Below are 24591 nucleotides of genomic sequence, written 5' to 3'. Positions count from 1 at the left end.
TTATATTTTCGTAGTTAAATTACCTTTTTGTTTACAATGTGAATTATGTTATCAAATAGTATTTATGCAATAGAGCAGTATTGAAGTTGTATTTTGAAAATTCAGTACTAAAATTGAGATATCTAATCATGGTTTATTGACAGTTATGTACACACAGAGTTTTATCATTTGAGATTATTTAACTATAGCATATAATCAATATATTAAATACTGTTCCTTGAAGCACTTAAACTACTTTGTGTTATAGTATTGATGTAGCATATCACATTTGTTCATCACAAACGAATTACAAATGAAACGTTAAACAACTATAATTAAATGTCTTCCAAACGCATAATTAGCAAAGAACCTTTCTAAATTACCACCATGTTTTCGAGCAACGTTTACTAGACACTACATAATATTATGTACATAAAATTCCTTTAAAATTGTGTTTTATCACAAACATAAACCAAAGAAAACATCAAAAGTTCTTCAACAATTACAACTCAACACATACCAAGCACTTGGCAAAGAGGCATATTCCACATTTTGCCGTATTTTTCAGCCAATGTTTATTAAAGACACGACACATTGAATTTAGTTGAGTTTTATCAGCCCGAAATAGCTAGCATCATTCCTAATATCGACAAAACTGTACGGGTATACAGATTTGATTCCGACTTCATCCCCATCTTCCAGATTAGCGACTCCATTCGCTGTGCAAGAACCAAACTTCTGAGCTGCAGAAGCGCGTTGCCCACTGCACCTTATGTAAGGCACTCCATTTATCCTAGTGTCAGCTGCGAAGAAGGCTTTTTTATCGTAGAATAATATCTAAAAAAAGAATAAAATTGTGTACAATTATTTTGCAAGTAAGTAACATATTTCAGAAAGAAAATTAACGATTTACAGTTTATAAGTTATGGAAAGCAAAGAACATCTTACCTCGAAAATTAAAAGTTCAATTATTTATCATTTTAATTTTCCTAGTTGTAACAATGACTAAAGGTATTACTAGTGTAAGCTAACCTAGATCTATGTTAATTATGTTTCACGTTCTTGATGACAACTTTGACGGTTACATTTGAAATCGTTAATTTATGCTAACCTATAGTCCTTTGCGTGAACGATAACGATTTGGGCTTGCTGAAAACTCCAAAAACCAATGTAAACATTTCAATTCAATTCAACGTAAACATTTATTTTCTTTCTTTCATCTTTCATAAACAATTACAAAATATAAATGAATAAGGTACTACTTAATCAAGGTAGGTAGTATTGAATTTGAAATATATATATAATAAAAAAAAAATTCAAAAAACATATCAATCAAACATATTTATTTATCATACCGCATCTTTTATATTAAATTATAGAGACAAATAATATGGAAATCGACTATGAAGTTATCAGTATCAAGTTATTTTGCTGATTCATGTTTAGAGTTCCGTCAGTGGAACGAAATTGATTGGTCAATTACAAATAATGCATTTTCAATTTCACAGTAATAATAGGTGGAAAGTTCAACACTATGTTTGACCGGTTGGTTGTTGGCGTAGTGGATCGGGATCAAGATTATTTAAGTTTGATTCCCGAACGATTTTGTTTTGCCACCATCGTCTTTTACTCACCATCAAGCAAACATGAGAGCGATATTTAGACGTAATTACACTTCATTGTGACATTGCTAAGCAAGCTGCATTACGTGTATTACCTCGTGCTTTGGATTAGATGGGACGTAACGCAAAGGCACTTGTCCCGTCTCTCGTAAATAAAATGCGTATGTGCACGATACACAAGCGGATCGTATCTCGGTGTGAATGCCAGGTAAAGGACCTGATGATCCGAATATCTTCAACTCAGGACGAATAGCACATTTACATTTCGAAGTGACATGCACCAAACTGTGCCAAAGATTAACATATTACGTACCGTACTATATATGAAGTACTGGCCCTTCTCAATTACAGTAACGTTTCCATTAGATTGAAGTTTAAAACCACCTGTATCCGTCGCAATTTCCCATTTCTTCATGCAACCAGATGCACCTATTACAAACAGTTGTTTTTATTTATTAAAGTAAAATGTATTGCCAAAATATTACACGTCGGTACCACAACAAACAACTGCAACATTTCAGAAAAAAAACATGACCTTTTAAACTATACACTTAGAAAAACGAAAATCATGCCTACTGATCACTATCGCGGTTGTTAGTTAATATTTATAGGAGAGCTCTACGAAACAATATTGGATTTTAATAATATGTATTCTTGTTATAGGCCTACTCACCAAGATTTGTTTTTCCCGTTAGTTTATTTTCTGCCCCAGACCCGCGTAAATGAATTGCTCTCAGCGTACCTCCAGATATCAACCTGCCCTCTTCCTCAAGTAAAGTTAAGTTTCCTGTCATACCTAAAGACAACACACATTTGTGATCATAAAGGTAGGCCTATACAGTAGATACCTCTCATTTGGGAGACCCCTATTCAGGAATATGCCAGGGAGAAATCCAAGTTTTACACACGTCCATCCCCTATTCAGGGGACATCATTATTAGGGCCACTTTAGAGTCCCGAAGTTGTCTCCTTAATAGGAATTCTACTGTATTATAACGTTGATAATATTGTTTTGTATAGTAGTAGACTCTCATCAAAAGTTCCCACGATGTATAAGTATAATTATTTTTATTAATAAAATAATATTGGTATAAATTCGCATCATATCAAACTACCCCGTAAATCCTGGATTTAAATTCGTCTTATCGTCGTCCTACCATTTCGTTGGAGGTTTATTTGAAAATTATATTTATGGTCGATGATTGAACAATTGAACAGTATTGTAATTCGACTTACCTTGTGGACCAGGTGGTCCTGTTCTTCCAATGTTACCTTTAGGACCTGGTGGTCCATTTGGGCCAAGTGGACCAGGGTTTCCTTTGACTCCCCGTGAACCCTTGACGCCCTGTCTTCCTGGCTGACCCCTCTCTCCAAGTTCACCTTTTGCTCCGTGAGCACCTTCCAAGCCTAGTAATAACAATATTTATCATATTTTTGATATCACCTTATGATTCATGTAAATGTGTTATTCTTCTACATTTCCATCGTTTAGGCATATGCTATATTCTGTTTTCATGGGATTTCTTAAATAAAACGATCTTAATTATGTATGATAATGGCAATGACATAAGAACGGCTCCTTGTTCGCAGAAAAATTGATGTCGCCCCGTACTACCGCAGCAGGTTAATTTGCTTGTTATGCGGAAAGCTATAAAGATCAAAATTTATATTAAAATAGGCCTTACCTACTTCACCTCTTTGTCCCGTGTCTCCCTTATCTCCCTTCAAACCCTTATCCCCCTTACTGCCATCTAGTCCTGGGGGACCAGGAGTCCCAACATTTCCTACGTTAGAAAAAGAAAAACAACTGTGAGAATAAACGGAACTGAAGCTTCCAAGTTTTTTTCCTCAAATAAAACTGTAAATTTATTTTGGTCATAATAATATTAGATATTATAGCTTTAAATAACAAGTTTAATATCTACGGCCTACTATTTATGGTTCTTCTGGTTCATACGTAACATATTTATTATTAAAATATTTTATTGATTTTGTTTTCGTTTTATTTCAAATTATTTCTATTAGGCCTACATCAATTGAGTTTTTGAAAATGTTCAGCAATTCGCACACATTTAAAACTTGACATTCCATCTACGTTTGATTAACAAATTAGAGCCCGGAATCTTCGAATTTAATAGACTAGGTATAAGCTATCGGCAATGGCACCATCGTACGTGTATACCACTGAATAGATAAATACTGCACATAAGAAGCCAATTTCACCTAATCCATTTCCGTAAACATCAAGCGGTAATTAAATCAAAGACATAGCAGGTGTTACAACTTACCTGCTTTGCCTGTCCTACCGCTCCGTCCTCGTTCACCTCTTTCACCTTGATTTCCTTTTGGACCTAAAATGATAAAAAAATATGTTAATTGTCAAGTTGTTAATCACTTTTGCAACGGGAGCATTGGAATTTAATAAGTTTTCCCCCGAACTATTAACACGCCGCCTGCATGATTTTGATTTGAAAACAAAAATCGTTTAGCAAGATATACGGTACATACACACAATTACTTCAAATTCAGATTATCTATTATTAATCCTTTCGGAAATGCAATGCTCGTTTTACAAATATATACAAATATGTAACAATACAAAAGGTAAAAAACAGAAACAAAACGCCATTGGATGTAGACACATACTCTGGTAAAACTTACCTGGAGGACAGGTACACTGTTGTTCATCAACAGCTAGCAATTTGCGGCCAACTGATGTCTGTGACTTCAAATTTAATAAAATATTATCAATGCACAATAGACATAATCATTGTAAACTTGTTGTGAGGTTATAGGCCTTAATAATAATTATAATAATCTTAATTTTTTTCATCGTAATTTTTGTGTTATCGTCATTACTGTTTTCATCAGTACATGGAGGTATACAATTAGTTAATGATATACCTCCATGATCAGTCTAGGCCTATCCGTTTCCGTCATGTTCGTCGTCATTTTTCCACAAAGGTCGCCGTCTGTTGTTCATCATTTCCGTACTGTTTTGTGGTTATGCAATTTCCTAATTGTCCAAATCGCTGCGTTGTCGACATAATTAATGTTCGTAAACGTCATTGTTCTCACAAGTGATGCATCAACGTCACAATATCAATACATTGTCTAATTAATCTCATAACATGTTTTTTTTCTCATATAAGTCCACTTTACACAATATGGCTTAGTCTGTATCGTGTATATAACATAAAGGTATGATATATATTTGAAAATTCGAACGGAAGTCGGACGATACATTGAAGGCCGTTTACATTTGGATATATCATTATAAATGCGGAATAACGAGTTTTTTTTAGAGTTTTAACGAGTTTTCAAGCTGAGCTTGCTTGATCTTCAAGCTGGTTATTATAAACTCACACGGCTGTTGACCGCCGATTTTAATAAAAAAAAAACAATGCAAAACAAAACAAAAACAAAGTAGTAGTAGTAAAGCATGAGTAAAGTTAGGCTTGTGGTACACATATGGTTCCAAAGAAAATAAAATAATAGAAAATATAGAAATAAAGAAAGTATGTAGGCCTACTAGTGTATTATTCGCTGATTATTGGTCAAACAATACGTAAGTTTACAGTAGGCTACATTAACACATACTATGTAGGCCTAAAGTTGATAACTCTCTGTCATGTGAACATAACGTGATAATACCTGTGCAATTTCGGGTTTTACCCCGTTGTTTTCTAGATCAGCCAGACGCTTTGAGATGGTTTCCAGTGTATGTTTCTGCTCACTGATTTCTTGTCGAAAAAGAATAGTTCTCATAATCAGTGTCCCCGTTGTCAATATCAAAACTACAAGAACACCGATACTTATTCCTCCACCAACAGCCAAAGTTGATTTTTCAGTAGAATGTTTGTGGTTGACGTTAGACACCATGTTAGCTGGTTATCTGATAATTTCTTGTCAAAAATGTTTGCTAACTTGGCTGCCCTCTGACTGAGCACGAATGAGGATGTTTGTCAATTGGCCTACCAATAAGAGCCCGGTTAACGACCTCCTCCTGGGGTTTATGCGCCTGTTTTAGTTATGTCTCAGCATTTGCTAATCGTAATCGGATTTAACAAATATTGTAACAATAAAACGAATACCTATCTTTCTGAAGTCGCCAGGCCCAGATTGTTGAACATCATTATTCTACGTTATAGGCCTATAGCTCAAAATACGACTCCGTTTAATTGGCATAATAGGTGATAAAAAGATGAATTCTTCGGCAGGACTCCAACCTATAGATGTGTATAGCATATCGCCTTGCTCCTAAGTACGACTACTTTTTAATTGGTATCGAAGCCCAAATTAATGTATAACTAGCAGTAGGCCTAACCCGTTCTCCGCACGGTCTTTTTCTGCCTTAATATGTGGTTATATACTTTGCATGGGCAAGTATAAAAGGGCACTCTGATAAAAGTACTTTGACAAATTATTAAAATAAAAACAAATTTTATTAAGAATAATATTTCGGACCTATTTACGGCTATTGATTTTGTTATACACTATTCCTTCACTTTGAAATACATATACGCTAAAAAATGAAAGCAATACTGGACTTTTGACTGTTCAGACTTTACGAAAATAAAAGACGCTAATGAAAACTTGTGCTGTCTAAATTAGATGATGCGCGCAAACATTAACGAAAATATAAAATACATAAACTATATTATTTTTGTTGTTTTTTCGTGGTGTAGTAAAGTAAAGTGATCTGTAATTGGAAGGGGACCTATGCAGTTACTTGTTTTTTGTCACATAATTAAAAACTATTTATTATTCTTGTTTTTACTCATTCTAAATAATATTATGGTCGCTAATTGGAGGTGTCTTTAAGAAAAGATCTTTAATTGGAAGAGGACCAGTACAGTTACTTATTTTTTATCACATTTAAAAACTATTTATTATTCTTGTCTTTACTCATACCAAATAATATAATGGTCGCTAATTGGAGGTGTCTTTAAGTAAATCGTTAATTTTGTCTTTAATTAAAGTGGACTTTAATTGGAAGAGTTCAGCATCATTAACTTGTTTTGTGCCAACTATAATTTAAAGCTTTGGACCTACTTTGCCTTTTATGACATGCACAGGCCGCACAGAAAATAGTCTTAATTATAGTGGTCTTTAACAAGGGTCGTTAAAAAGAAGACAAGTATGCGCGATCAAAGCCTGAAACTGAATCTCAAATCCCAACCATCCTATCATAAAACGGTTACCTGACTACTAATATTTCCCCCCGTACAATATTCAATGGTGGACACATTCAATACGTAGGTCAGACATATTTAAACAGACCGGGCAGCATTCAATATTGTTGAAAACCGCCCGCGAACCCGTTGAAAAATGCCACTGGACACTATTCAATGGAAACCCGGAAACTTTTGAATGCCGGACACCGGTCCTCAAGTAATCCTTTTCAAGTAGCCTTTCCAGGTGGTTTAGTAACTACACGGAATCCATTTCTGTTTATACAACACGCCAACGTCAATGCCTGTTGATTTAGCGTGTTATAGGCCTATAACGGATCCTATGTTCTGGGATTTGGTGCAGTTGAAGGCAGAATGTTAAAAAACATAATACAATAAGGTACTTCTTTTATATTGGTATACTAGCATATATGTATAAGTAATATGTATTGTTATATTTTGTGGGTAAAAATTTAGTTTCCCCAGGAGAGGATCGAACTCTCGACCTCCGCATTACCTAACCAGTAAGGGCGAAGCCATGTACTGTTTATAAGTACGGCGCGCTAACCGACTGAGCCACTGGGGAACACTTTTGTGATTTGAAATTAGAAATGTTGGTTTATTTGCATCTCTCCTACATTATCAAGAATCACTTTCAGTCATCTATATATAAATTTACGTGAGGGCAAAATTCGGTAAATCGCGCGTTATTTCTAGAATGTTTACTCGATGGTATATAAAGTTGGTTCGTACTTTCGGTACTGATTTTAACCACCTGATGTAACCCTGTTTACTAATTAAATTGAGTTCGATAATTAGTTATTGACAATTAAAACGAATTTAGGTTCAACGATTTGCCCCAAATAGGGGTGTTTTCCGATCGTGGTATACACTGTCTTATGGATGTCCATCTTGAAAAACACCCGCACACAATAATACGAGGATGTTTCGCATTTTCCTATCTCCTCCTACGATAATTGTTTTAATGGCTGAAAACCGGTTGAACAGCTCGAGTACAGCATCATAATGTTGAAGACATGCCGATTTTCTTTAAAAAATATTATTTTGATAGATTTAATATACGTTTATACAAATGTATTGATTTACGATGAATGGAACATTCCAAATTATTTGGTTTAACACAAGTAGGTAAATGTATGGGCCCTTAGAGAATAAACTTAGATATAGTAGTGCAATACTATACAATACTGTAAATACCGATTAACCACTTTTGGTCGCCATTTGAATCGCAAATTTCTTACTGTGAGTGTTGGTACTGTTAGATATAATATAAACACACAAATAAACTGTATTATTGTGAGTGTGGGAGGACCTACTGTTAGATTATAAACACATAATATACAAATAAACTATATTACTGACAGTTGCTTCTCAACGTTTGTATTAATTAGACTAATAATTACAAAAATATAAACGTCGTAGTGGTGTATCGTCACATGTATTTTTCAACTATTTCAATCGACTATGACAGTGACAGTTTTAACACAGTATTAAATCGCAAATGTTTTACTGTAATTAGTGGCATATTATTTATAGGCCTATAAAACATGAAAAAAATGTCGTTGCTGAGTGGATAAAGAATATATTTAAAAATTGTTCCTCCTCCTTCCCTCAACCTTAATGTTACATACAAAACACAAATTGGGTTTGTTTAAATGAGTCCAAATCAAAAATTTGGACTCATTTTGTGACAACTTTCTCTTTCGGAAGTAATTCCTAGGGTGCTAATTTTAGTTGACTACATAAATTACCGTGTCTATTTATTCGTTTCTGTAAACGACAATGTATTATAGTCATCTAGTGTATCTAATTTATGTTGAAACAAATTATTTTAATATAAATAAATATAAAGACATATATTAAGTGAATAAACAGTATTTCGTAAATGATATAGCCTATATCATTGAGCTAGCTATACAATATAATTGTATAGCTCGATGTTTAAATCAACCCGGGATGGTGATAATATTATACCGTTTTTAAGTACGGAACACATAACATAACAAAATCATGTGATCTGTTGCTCATCACAGTTAAAAATAAATTATTTTTTCCTCCATGTAAAGTAAATAATAGATAATTCAATTATTTGCTTGGTGCCTTCGTCTATTATCACACAATCGCAAACACATTCTTGCTTCTATTGGTTAATTTTACAAACCAATCAGAATAGTGACATGTATAATATAATATATTTATTGTGAATATACTCAATATCCATCATTTCTATTTTTCTAAACGTTGTGAACTGTCGGTAGAAAATCATTGAGAAGATGTTATACTTTCATGTATTTATGACCGTACTTGTGATGATTCAACCAGCAAATACAGGTAAACCTACTGTGGGTTTTTTTATAACTTTGCTAATATATCGTCGTTCAATTTCAAATAAGAATAGAATTTAGGAGACTCGTAGGCCTGTACACATTACCGGGTAAGGAAGAATAAAAAAGAAAATAATGCCAATACAAGCATCTATCTGAATAGGATATAGGATAAATTATAGTCAACAACACATGTCCGACGATTATCCGTTGGTATTATAGGTCTATTTATACCATATTATAAATGTATATAAAATGAAATAATTAAATCATTATTTAAATTATTATACAGTACTGTACTTTAGTATCTGATTTCACAATTATAGCACTGCCGGCATGTTTGCTTTTTGATTAACAAGTTATACAGTTGAAGTAATACAAATATTATAGTATATTTATTTTTTATTTTTTGTTTTTGTTTTTGTTTTTTTGAACAATATTTACGAGGGTGGTCCAAGACATACACATATAATAATAAAAATTAAATTAAAATAAAATAGAATTTATAAAGATAAACAAAATAAAATAAAGCAGAACAAAAATTAAATAAATTAAATTAAATTGGCCATCTCAGAAGAAAGGAGGAAAAGTTAGAAACAAGAAGATGGTTCTTGAGCAAAAATGTGACGGAAGAGTAAGATGAAACAAGTCTAATATTTAAAGGAAGAGAATTTTAAAAAGTTGGAGCATTGAAGCTAAAAGACTGTTGCGCCCATGTGATCTTAGCAAGTAATATACAGCTTGAGGAGTAAGATTATGGAGAGCTTTAAAAGGCAGCCAGATTGATATCGTTATAAAGAGGAAGGGTATTACCAATGGTGAAGTGAAAAGAAGTCAAATGGGTAGTAGAAGGAAGATGGAAAAGGATACGAATAGCATTTGTGTATTTATTGTTTCAACTTTGTACAAGGTATATCTACAGCTGCACTAAAGTAGTAAAGCTGACTGTATAAAAAATACTACAGATCAAATTACAAACAGATTCAGTTAAAATAAATAATTTCTTGTGCATAATTATAACATTTAGAAATGGCAAAATCTTTAAAGATGTTTTGTCCCCAAAAACATGAAATATAAAGATTAGTTAAATCAGACATTGAATATGTTATTTTGTAGTTTTAATAAAGTTAATCACTTCCGTAGAAAAAAAAAGAATGTTTCACTTAGAAATAGACAAAATAAATATTTAAACCCAACCAAAAACCCATTGACTGACAGTCAATTTCACTATTTTTGCTTTCAATTACAGCTTTTTCAGGTAAATACATTTTATTTTCAATCCAATTTTTGGTGAAAGTGGATAACTATTATGGGTTATTAAAATGGCATATTCAACATAAAATGTTTTAAGAATTATTTTTAGGGGAGACAATACATCTTTAAAACATTAAAATTCATTAAAATACATGTTGAATGGCAATGTTAATTTCAATACTGCACGATAGATTGTACTGTATATTTACGAAAGGGCAACGTCCAACTCTCTTCTTCACTTCCTGTGCACTGCTACCGATAATTGCAAGATTCTCTCGAGTCATCTCGCACTCTCCCGCTAAAAAAATATGCTATTTCTCCCACTTTTTCTTGATAAATAAAAACAATATCTCGATGTGTGCATTTATAATACTACTCTAGATATAGATAAAAAATATAGTTAATGTTGTTTAATATAGCACCCTCTAATGGTTTGATATATCATTTTAGCGTCCTCTATATTTTCATTTCGAAGTTGGAAGGTCACGTCTGCACTGAGGAGAACATGAACATGAAATTTCTAAGTTGATGATTTAAAGTGGTTTAGGGCCTACTTTTTTGACAAGTTTGGTATATATATATATATATATATATAATTTGAAACCATGAATTACAATACTGACATTAATTATTATGTTTATTGACATACTTAGAACAATACCATTTTCTTTATTTTGTTTGTTTGGAAGTAGTTTTGTGAATCTTTAGACGCTCATCTAGTCACTATTTCATCGCAAGAGGAAAATGATTTCGTTGGCAACAGCATCGGAACTTGTCAAGATTTTTGGATTGGATTGAATGACAAAGCCGTGGAAGATACGTTTGTTTGGATTACAGGAGAATATACCAACTATATAAGTACCTAATGATGTTTCTAATAATTAAATTTGCATTATTGTGTGAAATCTTATGTAGGAGAATTTTACAGTAGGCGGAGGTAGGCCTATGCACTCTCGGAGCGCCGTTCTAGTTTTATTAATCGACGGTTTTGCTTCCATGATTGAAGTGTGTGATAGACTACAAATATCGATGATGGTGCAATAATTACACTCGAATTACACATTTCAATTGTACAGGACTATCATATAATCTAATAAATAGAAACGCTTGGAAAATTAACAAACAAATTCAATAATTTAACAGCGTAGTCAAAGCGTTCCGTGCGTTTTATTAGCAAATAAACTTTTAAAAAACAGTTTTTTTCTGACATTTAAATTACTGTAAAATAATCCTTCAATATCGTTTTTGATATAGTTAATCTTGATTTTGGTTATATTGAATTGTTTAGTAGTAGAGACTACAAAATGAAAATGTATAATATAATTTTGTGGTGCCTAGATAATGCGTTGTCCTTTTCCACAAAAGAAGCTAGCAAACATTCACCGTAGATAATAATATAGGCCTATGATTATGTAATTTGTTCAGCAATCTTTTGTGTTTAAATTAAATTTCCATATTACAATTACAAAATTGAATTATGTGGTAGGTATACAATTCCATACAAACTTCGATTCTATTCCAAATGTTGCGTAAGAGTAATCAAATCGATTAAGTAAAAGCGCGTTTTTGCAGTTAGTAAATCAAATTTGTAGAAAATAAAAACAATTATAATAACACAAATACACTAATAATAGTACATAAACATAAATAATATAGATATAGAACATTTTAATACATGGAATTTATTAAGTCGTGTACTGGTACCGTAACCCACGGTAATTCTTCTTAAAATTGATTATAATTTTGATTGGTTTAATTCATGTTTCCATGGTTTAATGGGTGTCAAAGAAAAAGGACTTCCCTTACTAATCTTCTTTCCTTCCTTCACTAATCATTTCACATTCTTTTTACATTTTTATTGTAGGTCGATTTAAACAATAATAATGCCGAAATGAAATTAAAGAAATAAAAAAGTTAGTAATAGTAACCCACTACTCTAATAGTAACACCCCTTCTAATAGTAACCCACCCTAAAAAACAATCAAAGGGTTACAATTAGAAGATTTACGGTACTGCATGTATTTGCTATGAAATATTTATGAATGGCATGGATTACATAGTACAGTAACAAAATACAGGAAACTTAATGTTTCAAAACCGGCCACTGTCTTCAATGGCAACAGACCATTATCTTTTTTATTTTGGTAGAGGATAGGATAATAGGCAGATGCCTTTTTCACTCGAGCTCCTGTGAATATACTGTTCCGGTGAGCTCTCATTGGAGCTTCAAAGTGCTGGAGAACAGAGCGGTGTAAATGGTTCCTCTGCTTTTCTTTTTTGTTTGTTATTTTAGGATATTTTATGAATCATTTTTTTGTGTAAAGCGCTTATTGGAAACATTGTATTAGACTACTACTACCATTTCTTATTGTTAACAAATCCGCTGTGCCTTGCGGTAAGGAATTTATTTAAACGTATCTCTAATGTATATTTAGCGAGTGTTCGTGAGCCTTCGTGGAGTTTGTTTGAAAGTAGCTGTTACAAATTCTTCAGCTACCAAACATCATGGGATAATGCTGAGACATACTGTGACACTTTCAACGCTCATCTAGTCACTATTTCATCGCAAGAGGAAAATGATTTCGTTGGCAACAGCATCGAAACTTTTTGTCAGGATTTTTGGATTGGACTGAGTGACAAAGCCGTAGAAAATACGTTTGTTTGGATTACAGGAGAATCTACAAATTATATAAGTAGGTCTATGTATAGTACCATTTCAAATAATATAATTTTTAGTCTCTATTAGCTCACTATGTCTGCCAGTTGGTCGGTCGGTAAACACTAACTCAAATTTGGAAAAGAGGGCGGTGTGCATTTCTCTAAGGAGACGTATAGCTAACTAGCTCTTCAACGCTTTTCGTTAAAATATCGGATTTTGCTAGAATTTTGCTTTAAAAAGGATATATACAGGGTGCATTACCCTCAAAGAAAGCCTAAGGTAAAAAAGCATATGATTTTTTAGTGATTAATAGCCGGAATCAATACTTGTAAAAGATGACGACTACGATAGCCGGTTCGGATGTCCCGCCAAAAGATCATGTGACCCAAGACGCGGGTACGAAACTGGGCTACAATAAAGTGAAACCAGTGTTCATGAAAGTAGATGAAGTTAACATGACAGGAGATTCTTTTGTAGAAACCCAAGATATTTACAAGGCTATACTGAAATCAGTGAAAAGCCAAAATATTGTTGGTATACAGCGTATCAAAAATCTATGGAGGATTTATATTGGAACACATCAAGATAGGGTTTGCCTAATAACAGCTGGGTTAAACCTAAGAGGTAGAAATGTTACCATTTATGATAGGAACCCATATCTGCCATACGACACAGATGGTACCCGCATTATTGTTAAAGATCTGCCTTTATCTGTATCGGATGAAGAAATTAAAACAAGCCTTCTGCGTTTTAATTGCAAAATACTGGGATCTATACAACGGATGAAACTGAGAGTAGACGGGCAATTAACAAATTGCCTAAATGGAGACCGGGTACTATACGCTGAAACCCTTAAAACACCTTTGCCAAGGTTTGTAAGCGTTTTAAATTTCAAAACGAGAATGTTTCACGATGGTCAAATAGATGAAAGAATTAAGTGCTCAAAATGCCTTAAAAATGGTCATAGTGCGAAAACATGTTCCAATAAGCTTGTCTGTCACGCCTGTGGTTTGGAGGGTCATAAAAAGGACCAATGTGGTGCAGAAAAGCTGTTACACAATGATTCGGGTGAAATTCTCATCCAAGAAATGTGGGAACGTGTCATAGAAAAAAAGGCTCTCGACACTGATAAGCCAGCTAAAGCTAAAGATAAAGATGAATCATTATCAGAGGAAAGTGAAGAGAGTGACGAAGAGGACTATGAGGAAAGCGAGCCAACAAAGGAGAAACAAAAGAAACAAGGAAAGATAACAACTTTTATGAATGCTCCAGCTAGCTCCAGCGTAGGCCTTCAAGTGGCGAAAGAGAAAGAAAATAACAAGAAAGAAGAGGAACAAGCTGAGCCAGAAATCTCACCCTCGATGCCGGGAACGAAAAGAAGACGCAAAGCAAGTAAAAATAAGAATGACGGACAAAAGAAATAAGTTTGTAGACACACCAATCTAAAAAGTGTATAATAGTATATATAATATTACATATTACAGATACCAACAACCATTTTGTATGCCATGTATTTTAAGCGCCGCATGTGTATTACAGTATGTGTATGTGTATACTATACTTTATATATAGACAAATAAGTTAGCTGTTTGGTGTATACAACTTAATTAATTTATCAGCTAACATATAGATGGATAAAGCAAGCATTAATTGCGTCTCTATAAACGTAAGAGGCTTACGTAACATAGATAAACAAAGGCAGATACATAGTTGGTGTCAAGACCAAAAGGCTGACATTGTACTTATACAAGAAACACACCTTACACCTGACTTATTTGGCAAATTTAATTTAGTTTGGAACAGTACTTGCATACATAGCACTGGTTTTTCAAATAGTGCAGGGGTATCAATAATATTCTTAAATGAATTCAATTTTAAGATTACTAACGAATGTATCGATAAAAATGGAAGATATATAATTCTAAATGTTGAAATTAATGGTAAAATGCATGTTTTTGTAAACGTATATGCTCCTAACAATTATAAAGTAAGAAGCTCATATTTCAGAAAGTTAAATGAGACCATTTTGGATATTGTTGACTTAAACAACGATATAATTATTATCGGCGGGGACTTCAATTGTATTTTGGACAGAAAATGGGACCAAAAGAACAGTAAAGACAGAAAAGATACATCTGTTTTTACACTTAAAAATTTTATTAAAAAACTTAATTTAAAAGATGCCTGGAGAAATAAAAATCCAGAAAAATTACAATATACCTGGCGTAGAAAATCTAAGCAAATTTACAGACGGCTTGATTACTGGTTGACTTCTAAACAAATTCTTGATCACGATGACGTAATATCATGTGATATAAGACCAGCTATCTTGACAGATCATCAAGCAATTTCAATTAAAATCAGTTTTGATGAGTCCAAAAGAGGCCCAGGTTATTGGAAATTTAATAACAACCTATTGCAAAATACTGATTACCAAAACTATATTACAAATGTAATTAAAAAAACCCAAACCAATGAAAATAACCTTAGCCCAGATGTATTATGGGAATTATTAAAAGCCAAAATTAAAGACGTTTCAATCTACTATGGCAAAAAAATCAATAAAGAAAAAAAAATAAAAAAAGTAAAACTAGAAAAAGAAATAAAAAAACTAAATGATTCTTTATTAAAAAATGATTATACTGCCAATGAGAGCATAGAAGCAAAAATTGCAAAAAAAACAAAAAAGCTGGAAAATATTTATGATAATGAAACAAAAGGTGCATATATACGTTCTAGAGTAAAATGGATTGAAGAGGGCGAACGTAGCACTAAATATTTTCTTAGTCTGGAAAAAAATAAGGGAAAAAAAAACCAAATCAAATGTTTACAAAACGAGAAGGGTAGAGTACTAACAAAGACAAAGGAAATCCTTTGTGAAGAAGTTAGATTTTATAGGCATCTATATGCAAATAAGGGTATATCCCGTAAACAAATAAACACTTACCTAGATAAATCAAATGTAACGAGTTTAACTGAAGAAGAAAAGGGGACATGTGAAGGTATTGTCACACTAAATGAATGTACCAATGCAATTAAAAAAATGAAATTAAATAAAACTCCCGGATGTGATGGCTTGACCGTTGAGTTTTATTTACATTTCTGGGATGACATTAAACACATTGTTTGTGACGCTCTAAATGCATGTTATTTTAACAATGAAATGAGTTCTACACAGAAACGTGGTATTATAAGCCTATTATACAAAAAAGGTGATAAAAAATTGCTTGAAAACTGGCGTCCTATCACTTTATTAAATACAGACTACAAAATTTTAACTCAAATTCTATGTATGAGACTTCATAAAGTAATTGAAAATGTAGTTGACAATGACCAAAAGGGGTACATTAAAGGACGATTCGCTGGAGAAAACGTCCGTCTAATTAATGATATTCTATATTATACAACAGAAGAACAAATCGAAGGAGCTATTTTATCCCTTGATTTTAGAAAAGCCTTTGATTCTGTAAATAGAGATTTTATGTTTAAGGTACTAAAAAAATTTAATTTTGGAGACTCCTTTTTAAAATGGGTAAATACAATTTATAGTAAAACTGAATGTGTTATTGTTAATAATGGTTGGATATCAGAAAGTTTTGAAATGGAATGCGGAATAAGACAGGGTTGCCCATTGTCGGCGTTACTCTTTATTTTAGTAGTAGAAATTATGGCGTGTAATATAAGAAAAGATAAATGCTATAAAGGAATATCTTTACCTAACAATGATAATGGTGAGGAAGTTCGCATTGCGCATCTGGCGGATGACACTGTACTCTTTGTGGGAAATGAAAAAAGTATAGAGATTGGTTTAAATATTGTTAATAAGTTTGGTAAAGTGTCTGGTATGAATTTAAATTAAAAAAAAACCAACGCTATATGGATTGGCAAAAATATAAACAAAATTGAAAAACCATGCAGTCTAAATTGGGTTAATGAACCAATTAAGATTTTGGGTATTTATGTGGGATATAATGAGAACAAATGCAGTGAATTGAATTGGGATAGTAAGGTGGCAAACTTAGAAATGCTACTCAATAGATGGAAAGGAAGAAACCTAACCTTTTTTGGCAAAGTTACCATTTTAAAAAGTTTAGCTTTGTCTAAACTAACATACAATGCATGTATAATTGATGTACCAGATGATGTTATTTTTAAAATAAATAAATTGATATATAACTTTTTATGGAATGGAAAAACAGAAAAAATAAAAAGAAAAACTTTAATCGGTAAAATGATTAAAGGGGGCATAGGTATGCCTGATTTCGCATTACACATAAACTCGCTGAAAATGATATGGGCAAGAAAATTACTGTGTAGAAAACACGTAAGATGGAAAATCTTACCACTATACTATTTTAACAAATTTGGAACCGAACAACTAATTTTAAGTATGTCAAATATCAATTTTAAAAATAACATGGGCTTAGATAATATACCATCTTTTTATTATAATGTTCTAAAGTGTTGTGTTGAATTTAATAATATGAATAATGAAGATACAATTAACAAGTATGAAGAAGTGATAAAGCAAAACTTATGGGGTAATAATTATATTAAATATAGAAACAAACCACTATTCTTTAAGAACTGGATAGATGCAGGTTTTAATCAAATTGGAGATATAATTATTTTCAATCGTCTAATGAAACCTATAGAAATAATTAAACAACTACGTATTAAGAAAAACTGGATAGCTGAATATGTTTCCTTAACTAGAGCTATTCCAAAAGAGTGGTTAAATATAATTAAACATAATATGCCAAATATGAACCAATATATGAATGTGAATCTGGAATACAATATCAACAATATAATTAAGATGACAACAAAAGATGTATATTCTAACTTTGTAAATAATGTTTTTATTCCCCCGAAAAGCATACTTAAATGGAACAACATATTTAATGAAGATATCAAGTGGTGTGATGTCTGGAAAAGAAAGGTGAAAAACGAAAAAATTAAGAAATTTGCCCAATTGAATTACAAATTACTAAATAGAATTGTACCTACAAATCTAAAACTGTATAACTGGAAACTGAAAAATAATAACATATGTAACAATTGTGGAGTCATTGAAGACGAAAAACATATGTTTTATTATTGTAGACGTAATCAAATACTGTGGAAAAAAATTGACAACATATTTAAAAAACTAGATAACAGCAGTAGCTCGTTCAAAGAACTCCTGTTAGGAAGTAAATGTCAAGTAAAAAATCAATTGTATTCAATAGCTGTGTACGTCATATACATAATTAAAATTAAAACTGAACTTAAAAAACCTGTATGCCAGAATCCTTGGATTCAGTTTAAATATATTTTAAAAGAAATGAATATACTAGGCATGTTGTAACGTATAAGTGACATCCATATTTGTATTTTAAAATGTACAGTATTATATCATGTACAAAATGAAGTGTAGATTTTTATGGTTTTTGTATGCATATAATCAAAACACTATATGTATAAAGGTTAAAAGAGTAAAAATCAGAAAATAACGAAAAAAGTAGAAAACGGAAACTTAATGTATGAAAATGAAATGTGAACGAAATATGTATGAAATATTAAATGAATAAAGGTGGTGGTTAACCACAAAAGAGAAAAAAAAAAAAAACTCATATTTGAACACGCGACTTTGCCAGCCATGTATATGACCTTGTTTATATACTATTTTGTTTAGTTATCGAGGACAAACTGCAAATGTTAATTGTTATTTAATTACTATTTACCAGTCGACGTTGAGTACTAAATCTTAAATCCACGAACCTATCCGTAGGTTTCTCAAGTTCGGAATAGCTTTATGTTTCTTATTTTTATTTTTCATTTTGCAGAAATGTAATGATTCTTCCATTTTTCGAAACCCTTCGGTTAACGTTTTTCATTGACGCTATTTTTCAGTTTTCGGTACGTTGCTAAAGTTTTCGTAATGCTTGCGCAGATCGATTTGTCGTGGGCGTTGCATGTTGGGAAATAGCGTAGCGTTGCGTTGATAGTAGGAACCAATTTTAAAGTGTGAAGCGTAGTCGAAAAGTCATATAAAGTCCACAGCTCATTGTTTGTTTAGTACTAACATAACATTTTTAACTTAATTCTAGACTGGAAAAGTGGTCAGCCTGATAATTTTGATGATAAAGAGGACTGCGCACAATATGAGTGCGTAACAGGAGAGTGGAATGACTTGCCATATTCTAATGATTGGCCAACCATTTATAAATATATCGTTTGTGAAAAAGGTAAAGCTTGTTTACTAATTTATCTATAGTCGGCAAAAGTCGGTGTTTATTCATTGTCTATGCATATTTCTTGAATTTTTTCAATTTCACTCCACTTTCCCCGCGCACACCTGACACGATACTTATTCTACATTAATTAAAATATTTGTTTTATAAACAGATTCAATAGAGACAATATCGAATGTAATAAACGTAACACCAATGGTTGAGCCGCCCACGAGTGTAGCAAGTAGATAAAATTACATTTTTTTATAAGAACTATTTCAACAACAAACAATAATGTAGGATGAGAAATAAAACATTTTAGCTTCATTAGGCCAACATGTATAGGCTATTACGACAATTATACATTAACGGTTAATTTGATTGTATTAAAAAAGATAATGATAATGGCAATTTTATGCAATTTCTTCTTCTTCTTCTTCTTCTTCCCTATGCTGTTGGTCTAGGGAATTTATTTGTACAGCACATATGCCTATATTATTTACAAGATGCAGAAAGATTTTTTTTTTAATTGCACAAAAAATTAATTTAGACATATTTTCAATTAAGTAATATTACTGGAAGCAATTAAAATAATAAACTTACTTTCAGAAAAGAAATTATAAAAGGTAACTGGCAATAACTCCTGACGTAACTTACTATAGAACAGAAAAATTAACGGAAAGTGATATTCATCTTTAATCTCATTCCTATGACATAATTTACATTATTCTGTTTTCTCTTAAAACCTCATACCTTCTACCCCTTTCAACCTCGATATTAAGAATTCCTAGACAAAATCTAGTTAAAAATTTCTATCGATAAGCGAATGTAAGATATTGTGTTATATCTTATAGGCCTACTGAAAAGTTTTAGGTTTAGGTTTTACCTAATACCATCATTGGGGGATCATTGGAGATTCATTATTGTCGCCGCCCTTATTTGGAAATCAAAGGTGATAATGTTTTACATTTTTCTATTTAGGAATCATCAAATCTAAGTTGCAAGTATGTTTTAGAAAAGAAAAATCGATTGTTTTCCGTGAAGTTAGAGGTTTGCAAGAAACATCTCCTGAGAAAAATAAATGAAATGTATACATCACATTACACTACACAAGCAAGTGCGTGAATCTGTTCCAGAGAGTACAATATTGACTGCTGAATTAGAAAGACGTAGCGTATTGAAGATTCATTGGCGGGTCTGGAATTTTGGTTTTGTGAAAGAAGGGCGCAAAACATAAAATGTCAACAAGGTGTGTGCGAAGTAGCGGTGTTTAAACTGTCCACCAGAAACACCAATCCACATATATATTTGTAAGATGTTTTGAGTTCGACTTTAACAATCAACTATTATACTCCATGCATTCGCCTGAATTTGATGGAAATTGTTAAAGAAAAAATAATTACACAGTTTATTTGGAAGCTACACTTTTGAAACAGTGGCACACTTCTTTGAATAATTTAGTCTTTTGCATACCGAGGCTAAGTTTAGCATTTCGACGTTAGTGTTTTAGTTTAGGCTTGCGATCGTGAATATACAAATAATCTCAATTAACTTGTTATGTAAAACTATATTTTTGGTCCTATTTTGTTTAGTAATAACGAATAAACACTAAAAAGTTGGCTTCACGAATATTTATATTTGTTTCAAATTGTGTTTTAAAAAGACTTGCAAAAGGTATAATTGAAACAATTGGATTGTTTCAATTAGGCTATCGAGTTATTACCTTCTTTCTTGAAAGTAAAACAAAAATGGAAATGAGTTAGACCTATGCAAATATGAAGAACGACAGATAGACATAAGGCGATTTCAATTGGCAAAGCATCCTGACACTGCATGAAACGTTCGAAGAAAAGAACAGATCAATAAAAAGTGAATTAAAAAAATATTTCCGACAGACTAGTTTATGCAATATTCATTTCATTTAAAAGTTTAGTTCAATACCAACTTTTATGTAGCGCAATCACAGCGACATTTTGGATGATATCCATCGCTTCATCATTATTCAGATAATGTCATCGAGGTATATATAAACACTCTTTGGAAATGTACATGTTTTTATCACAAAATTAAATAATCGATTGATTATAAACTTCTTCACATCTTTGGTTACAAATAATTGTAGTTATACATAATACTAATATTATACCAAACATTTCGATTGGTAAATGCTTTTAAAATTATACTAAAGTGTGGTCTAGAATTGGGACCTTCAAAATTTAATGGAGTGGACCTTTACCACCACATATCTATCTTCATTTTCATTTTGGTAAAGATCTTGTAATTACTGTTTCAGTAATCCTGCTAACAAACAAACAGACAAACGCGATCGACTACATATACCTCATTGGAGGAGGTAAATAAGGTACTTCTTTTAAATAGATATACTGTACTAGCATAAATGTATAATTTTAATTAAAATTAATTAAATATTAGATTAATATAAATATAAATTTAATAAATATGTATTATTATATGGTAGTCGATATTTTGTGGGTACAAATTTAGTTTCCCCTGGAGAGGATCGAACTCTCAACCTCCGCATTACCTAACCAGTAAGGACGAAGCCATGTACTGTTTATAAGTACGGCGCGCTAACCGACTGAGCCACTGGGGAACACATTTGCGTTTTAAAATTAGAAATGTTGGTCTATTTGCATCTCTACTACATTATGAAGAATTACTTTCAGTCATGTATCTAATTTATGTTGAAACAAATTATTAACAATTTAAATATAAATAAATATAAAGACATAAACAGTATTTCGTAAATCATTGAGCTAGCTATACAATCTAATTGTATAGCTCGATGTTTAAATCAACCCGGGATGGTGATAATATTACGTTTTTAAGTACGGAACACATAACATAACAAAAACATGTGATCTGTTGCCCACCAAAGTTAAAACTAAATTATTTTTTCCTCCATGATTAAAGTAAATAATAGATAATTCAATTATTTGCTTGGTGCCTTCGTCTATTATCACACAATCGCAAACACATTCGTGCTTCTATTGGTTAATTTTACAAGCCAATCAGAGTGACATGTATATAATACATTTATTGTGAATAGACTCAATATCCATCAATTCTATTTTTCTGAACGTTGTGAACTGTCGGTTCAAAATCATTGAGAAGATGTTATACTTTCATGTATTTATTACCGTACTTGTGATGATGCAACCAGCAAATACAGGTAAGCCTATTGAAGGTTTTTTTTTAACTTTGCTAATATTATTATTTTCGTTCAATTTCAAATAAGAATAGAATCTAGGAGACTCGTAGGCCTGTACACATTACCGGATAAGGAAGAATAAAAAAGAAAATAATGCCAATACAAGCATCTATCTGAATAGGATAGAGGATAAATTGTAGTCAACAACACATGTCCGACGATTATCCGTTGGTATTATAGGTCTATCTATACCATTGTAAATGTATATAAAGTGACATAATTATGTTAAATCTCAAATTATTATACAGTACTGTACTTTAGTATCTGATTTCACAATTATTGCACTGCCAGCATGTTTGCTTTTTGATTAACAAGTTATACAGTTGAAGTAATACAAATAATATAGTATATTTATTTTTTATTTGTTTTTTGTTTGTTTTTAAATAAATATTTAAAGGGGTGGTCCATCCAGCCGAAGCTGATCATTAGGGATCCTAAAAAAATACAAAATGACAAAACATACACATGTAATAATACAAATTAAATTAAAATAAAATAGAATTTATAAAGATAAACAAAATAAAATAAAGCAGAAAAAAAATTAATTAAATTAAATTGGCCATCTCAGAAGAAAAGAGGAAAAGTTAGAAACAAGAAGATGGTTCTTGAGCAAACATTTGACGGAAGAGTAAGATGAAACAAGTCTGATATTTAAAGGAAGAGAATTTGGAGATTTGAAGCTAAAAGACTGATTAGATGTGATCTTAGCAAGTAATAGACAGCTTGAGGAGTAAGATTGTAGAGAGCTTTAAAAGGCAGCCAAGATGATATCGATATATGTTATGAAGAGGAAGGGTATTACCAATGGTGAAGTGAAAAGTGAAAATAAGTCAAATGAGTAGTAGGAGGAAGATGGAAAATGATACGAATAGCATTTGTGTATTTATTGTTTATACTTTGTACAAGGTACATCTGCAGCTGCACTAAAGTAGTAAAGCTGACTGTATAAAAACACTACAGATCAAATTACAAACAGATTCAGTTAAAATAAATAATTTGTTGTGCATAATTATAACATTTAGAAATGGCAAAATCTTTAAAGATGTATTGTCCACAAAAACATGAAAAATGAAGATTAGTTAAATCAGACATTGAAGATTATTTTGTAGTTTTAATAAAGTTAATCACTTCCGTAGAAAAAAATAACGCTTTCACATAGAAAAATACAAAATAAATGGTTAAACTCAACAAAAAACCCAGTGGCTGGCAGGCAATTTCACTATTTTTGCTTTAAATTACAGCTTTTCTCAGGTAAATAAATTTTGTTTTCATTCCAATTTTCGGTGGTGGATAAGTATTATAGGATATTAAAATGGCATATTTAATATAAAATGTTTTAAGATTTTTTTTAGAGGAGACAATACATCTTTAAAACATTAAAATTCATTAAAATACATGTTGAATGGCAATGTTAATTTCAATACTGTAAAAACAAAATTTTGCTATTTCTCCCACTTTTTCTTGATAAATAAAAACAATATCTCGATGTGTGCATTTATAATACTACTCTAGATATAGATAAGAAAATAGAAACGATGCCATTATTTAATGTTGTTTAATATATGGTTTGATATATCATTTTTGCGTCCTTTATATTTTCATTTCCAAGTTGGAAGGTCACGTCTGCACTGAGGTGAACATGAACATGACATTTCTATGTGGATGATTTAAAGTGGTTAAGGGCCTACTTTTTGTACAAGTTTGGTATATATATAATTTGAAACCATGAATGACAATACTGACATTTATTATGTTTATTGACAATACTATTTTCTTTATTATAATATGTTCAGAAAGTTTATGTGAACCTTCGTGGAGTTTGTTTGGAAGTAGTTGTTATAAATTCTTCGACACCAAAACAACATGTGACGAATCTGAAGAATATTGTGAATCTTTAGACGCGCATCTAGTCACTATTTCATCGCAAGAGGAAAATGATTTCGTTGGCAACAGCATCGGAACTTGTCAAGATTTTTGGATTGGACTGAATGACAAAGCCGTGGAAGATACGTTTGTTTGGATTACAGGAGAATCTACCAACTTTATAAGTACCTAATGATGTTTCTTATAATTATATTTTCATTATTAGTATTATTTGTTTACTATCCACT

General features: G+C 31.8%; 1 protein-coding gene and 2 non-coding genes across 4 annotated transcripts; all 3 read right to left on the bottom strand.

Moving 5' to 3' along the window:
• Positions 1–579: 579 nt before the first annotated feature.
• Positions 580–5535, bottom strand: LOC144842047 (uncharacterized). 2 transcript variants are annotated; one of them, XM_078698392.1, is made up of 8 exons: positions 5256–5535; positions 4263–4326; positions 3890–3952; positions 3287–3385; positions 2838–3008; positions 2275–2397; positions 1915–2030; positions 580–816 (listed from the first exon to the last, which is right to left on the bottom strand). In XM_078698392.1, the coding sequence occupies exons 1-8, from the start codon at positions 5481–5483 to the stop codon at positions 580–582; spliced, it is 1101 nt and encodes a 366-aa protein (XP_078554518.1). In that variant the 5' UTR covers positions 5484–5535. The 2 variants fall into 2 exon arrangements, with proteins under 2 accessions (XP_078554518.1, XP_078554519.1); XM_078698393.1 differs by having other exon boundaries at positions 4263–4320.
• A 1718-nt stretch (positions 5536–7253) lies between these two features.
• On the bottom strand, positions 7254–7361 carry Trnai-uau (transfer RNA isoleucine (anticodon UAU)). The gene is made up of 2 exons: positions 7324–7361; positions 7254–7289 (listed from the first exon to the last, which is right to left on the bottom strand). It is a non-coding gene; the product is annotated as a tRNA-Ile (tRNA).
• Positions 7362–21754: 14393 nt separating this feature from the next.
• Positions 21755–21862, bottom strand: Trnai-uau (transfer RNA isoleucine (anticodon UAU)). The gene is made up of 2 exons: positions 21825–21862; positions 21755–21790 (listed from the first exon to the last, which is right to left on the bottom strand). It is a non-coding gene; the product is annotated as a tRNA-Ile (tRNA).
• Between the last annotated feature and the right edge of the window lie 2729 nt (positions 21863–24591).

This window comes from Antedon bifida, chromosome 5 (assembly GCF_963402885.1).
Source record: "Antedon bifida chromosome 5, ecAntBifi1.1, whole genome shotgun sequence".
Lineage (NCBI taxonomy): Eukaryota > Metazoa > Echinodermata > Crinoidea > Comatulida > Antedonidae > Antedon > Antedon bifida.
Note: the sequence above shows the minus strand (reverse complement) of the source record. Positions and strands in the feature narration are given on the sequence as shown.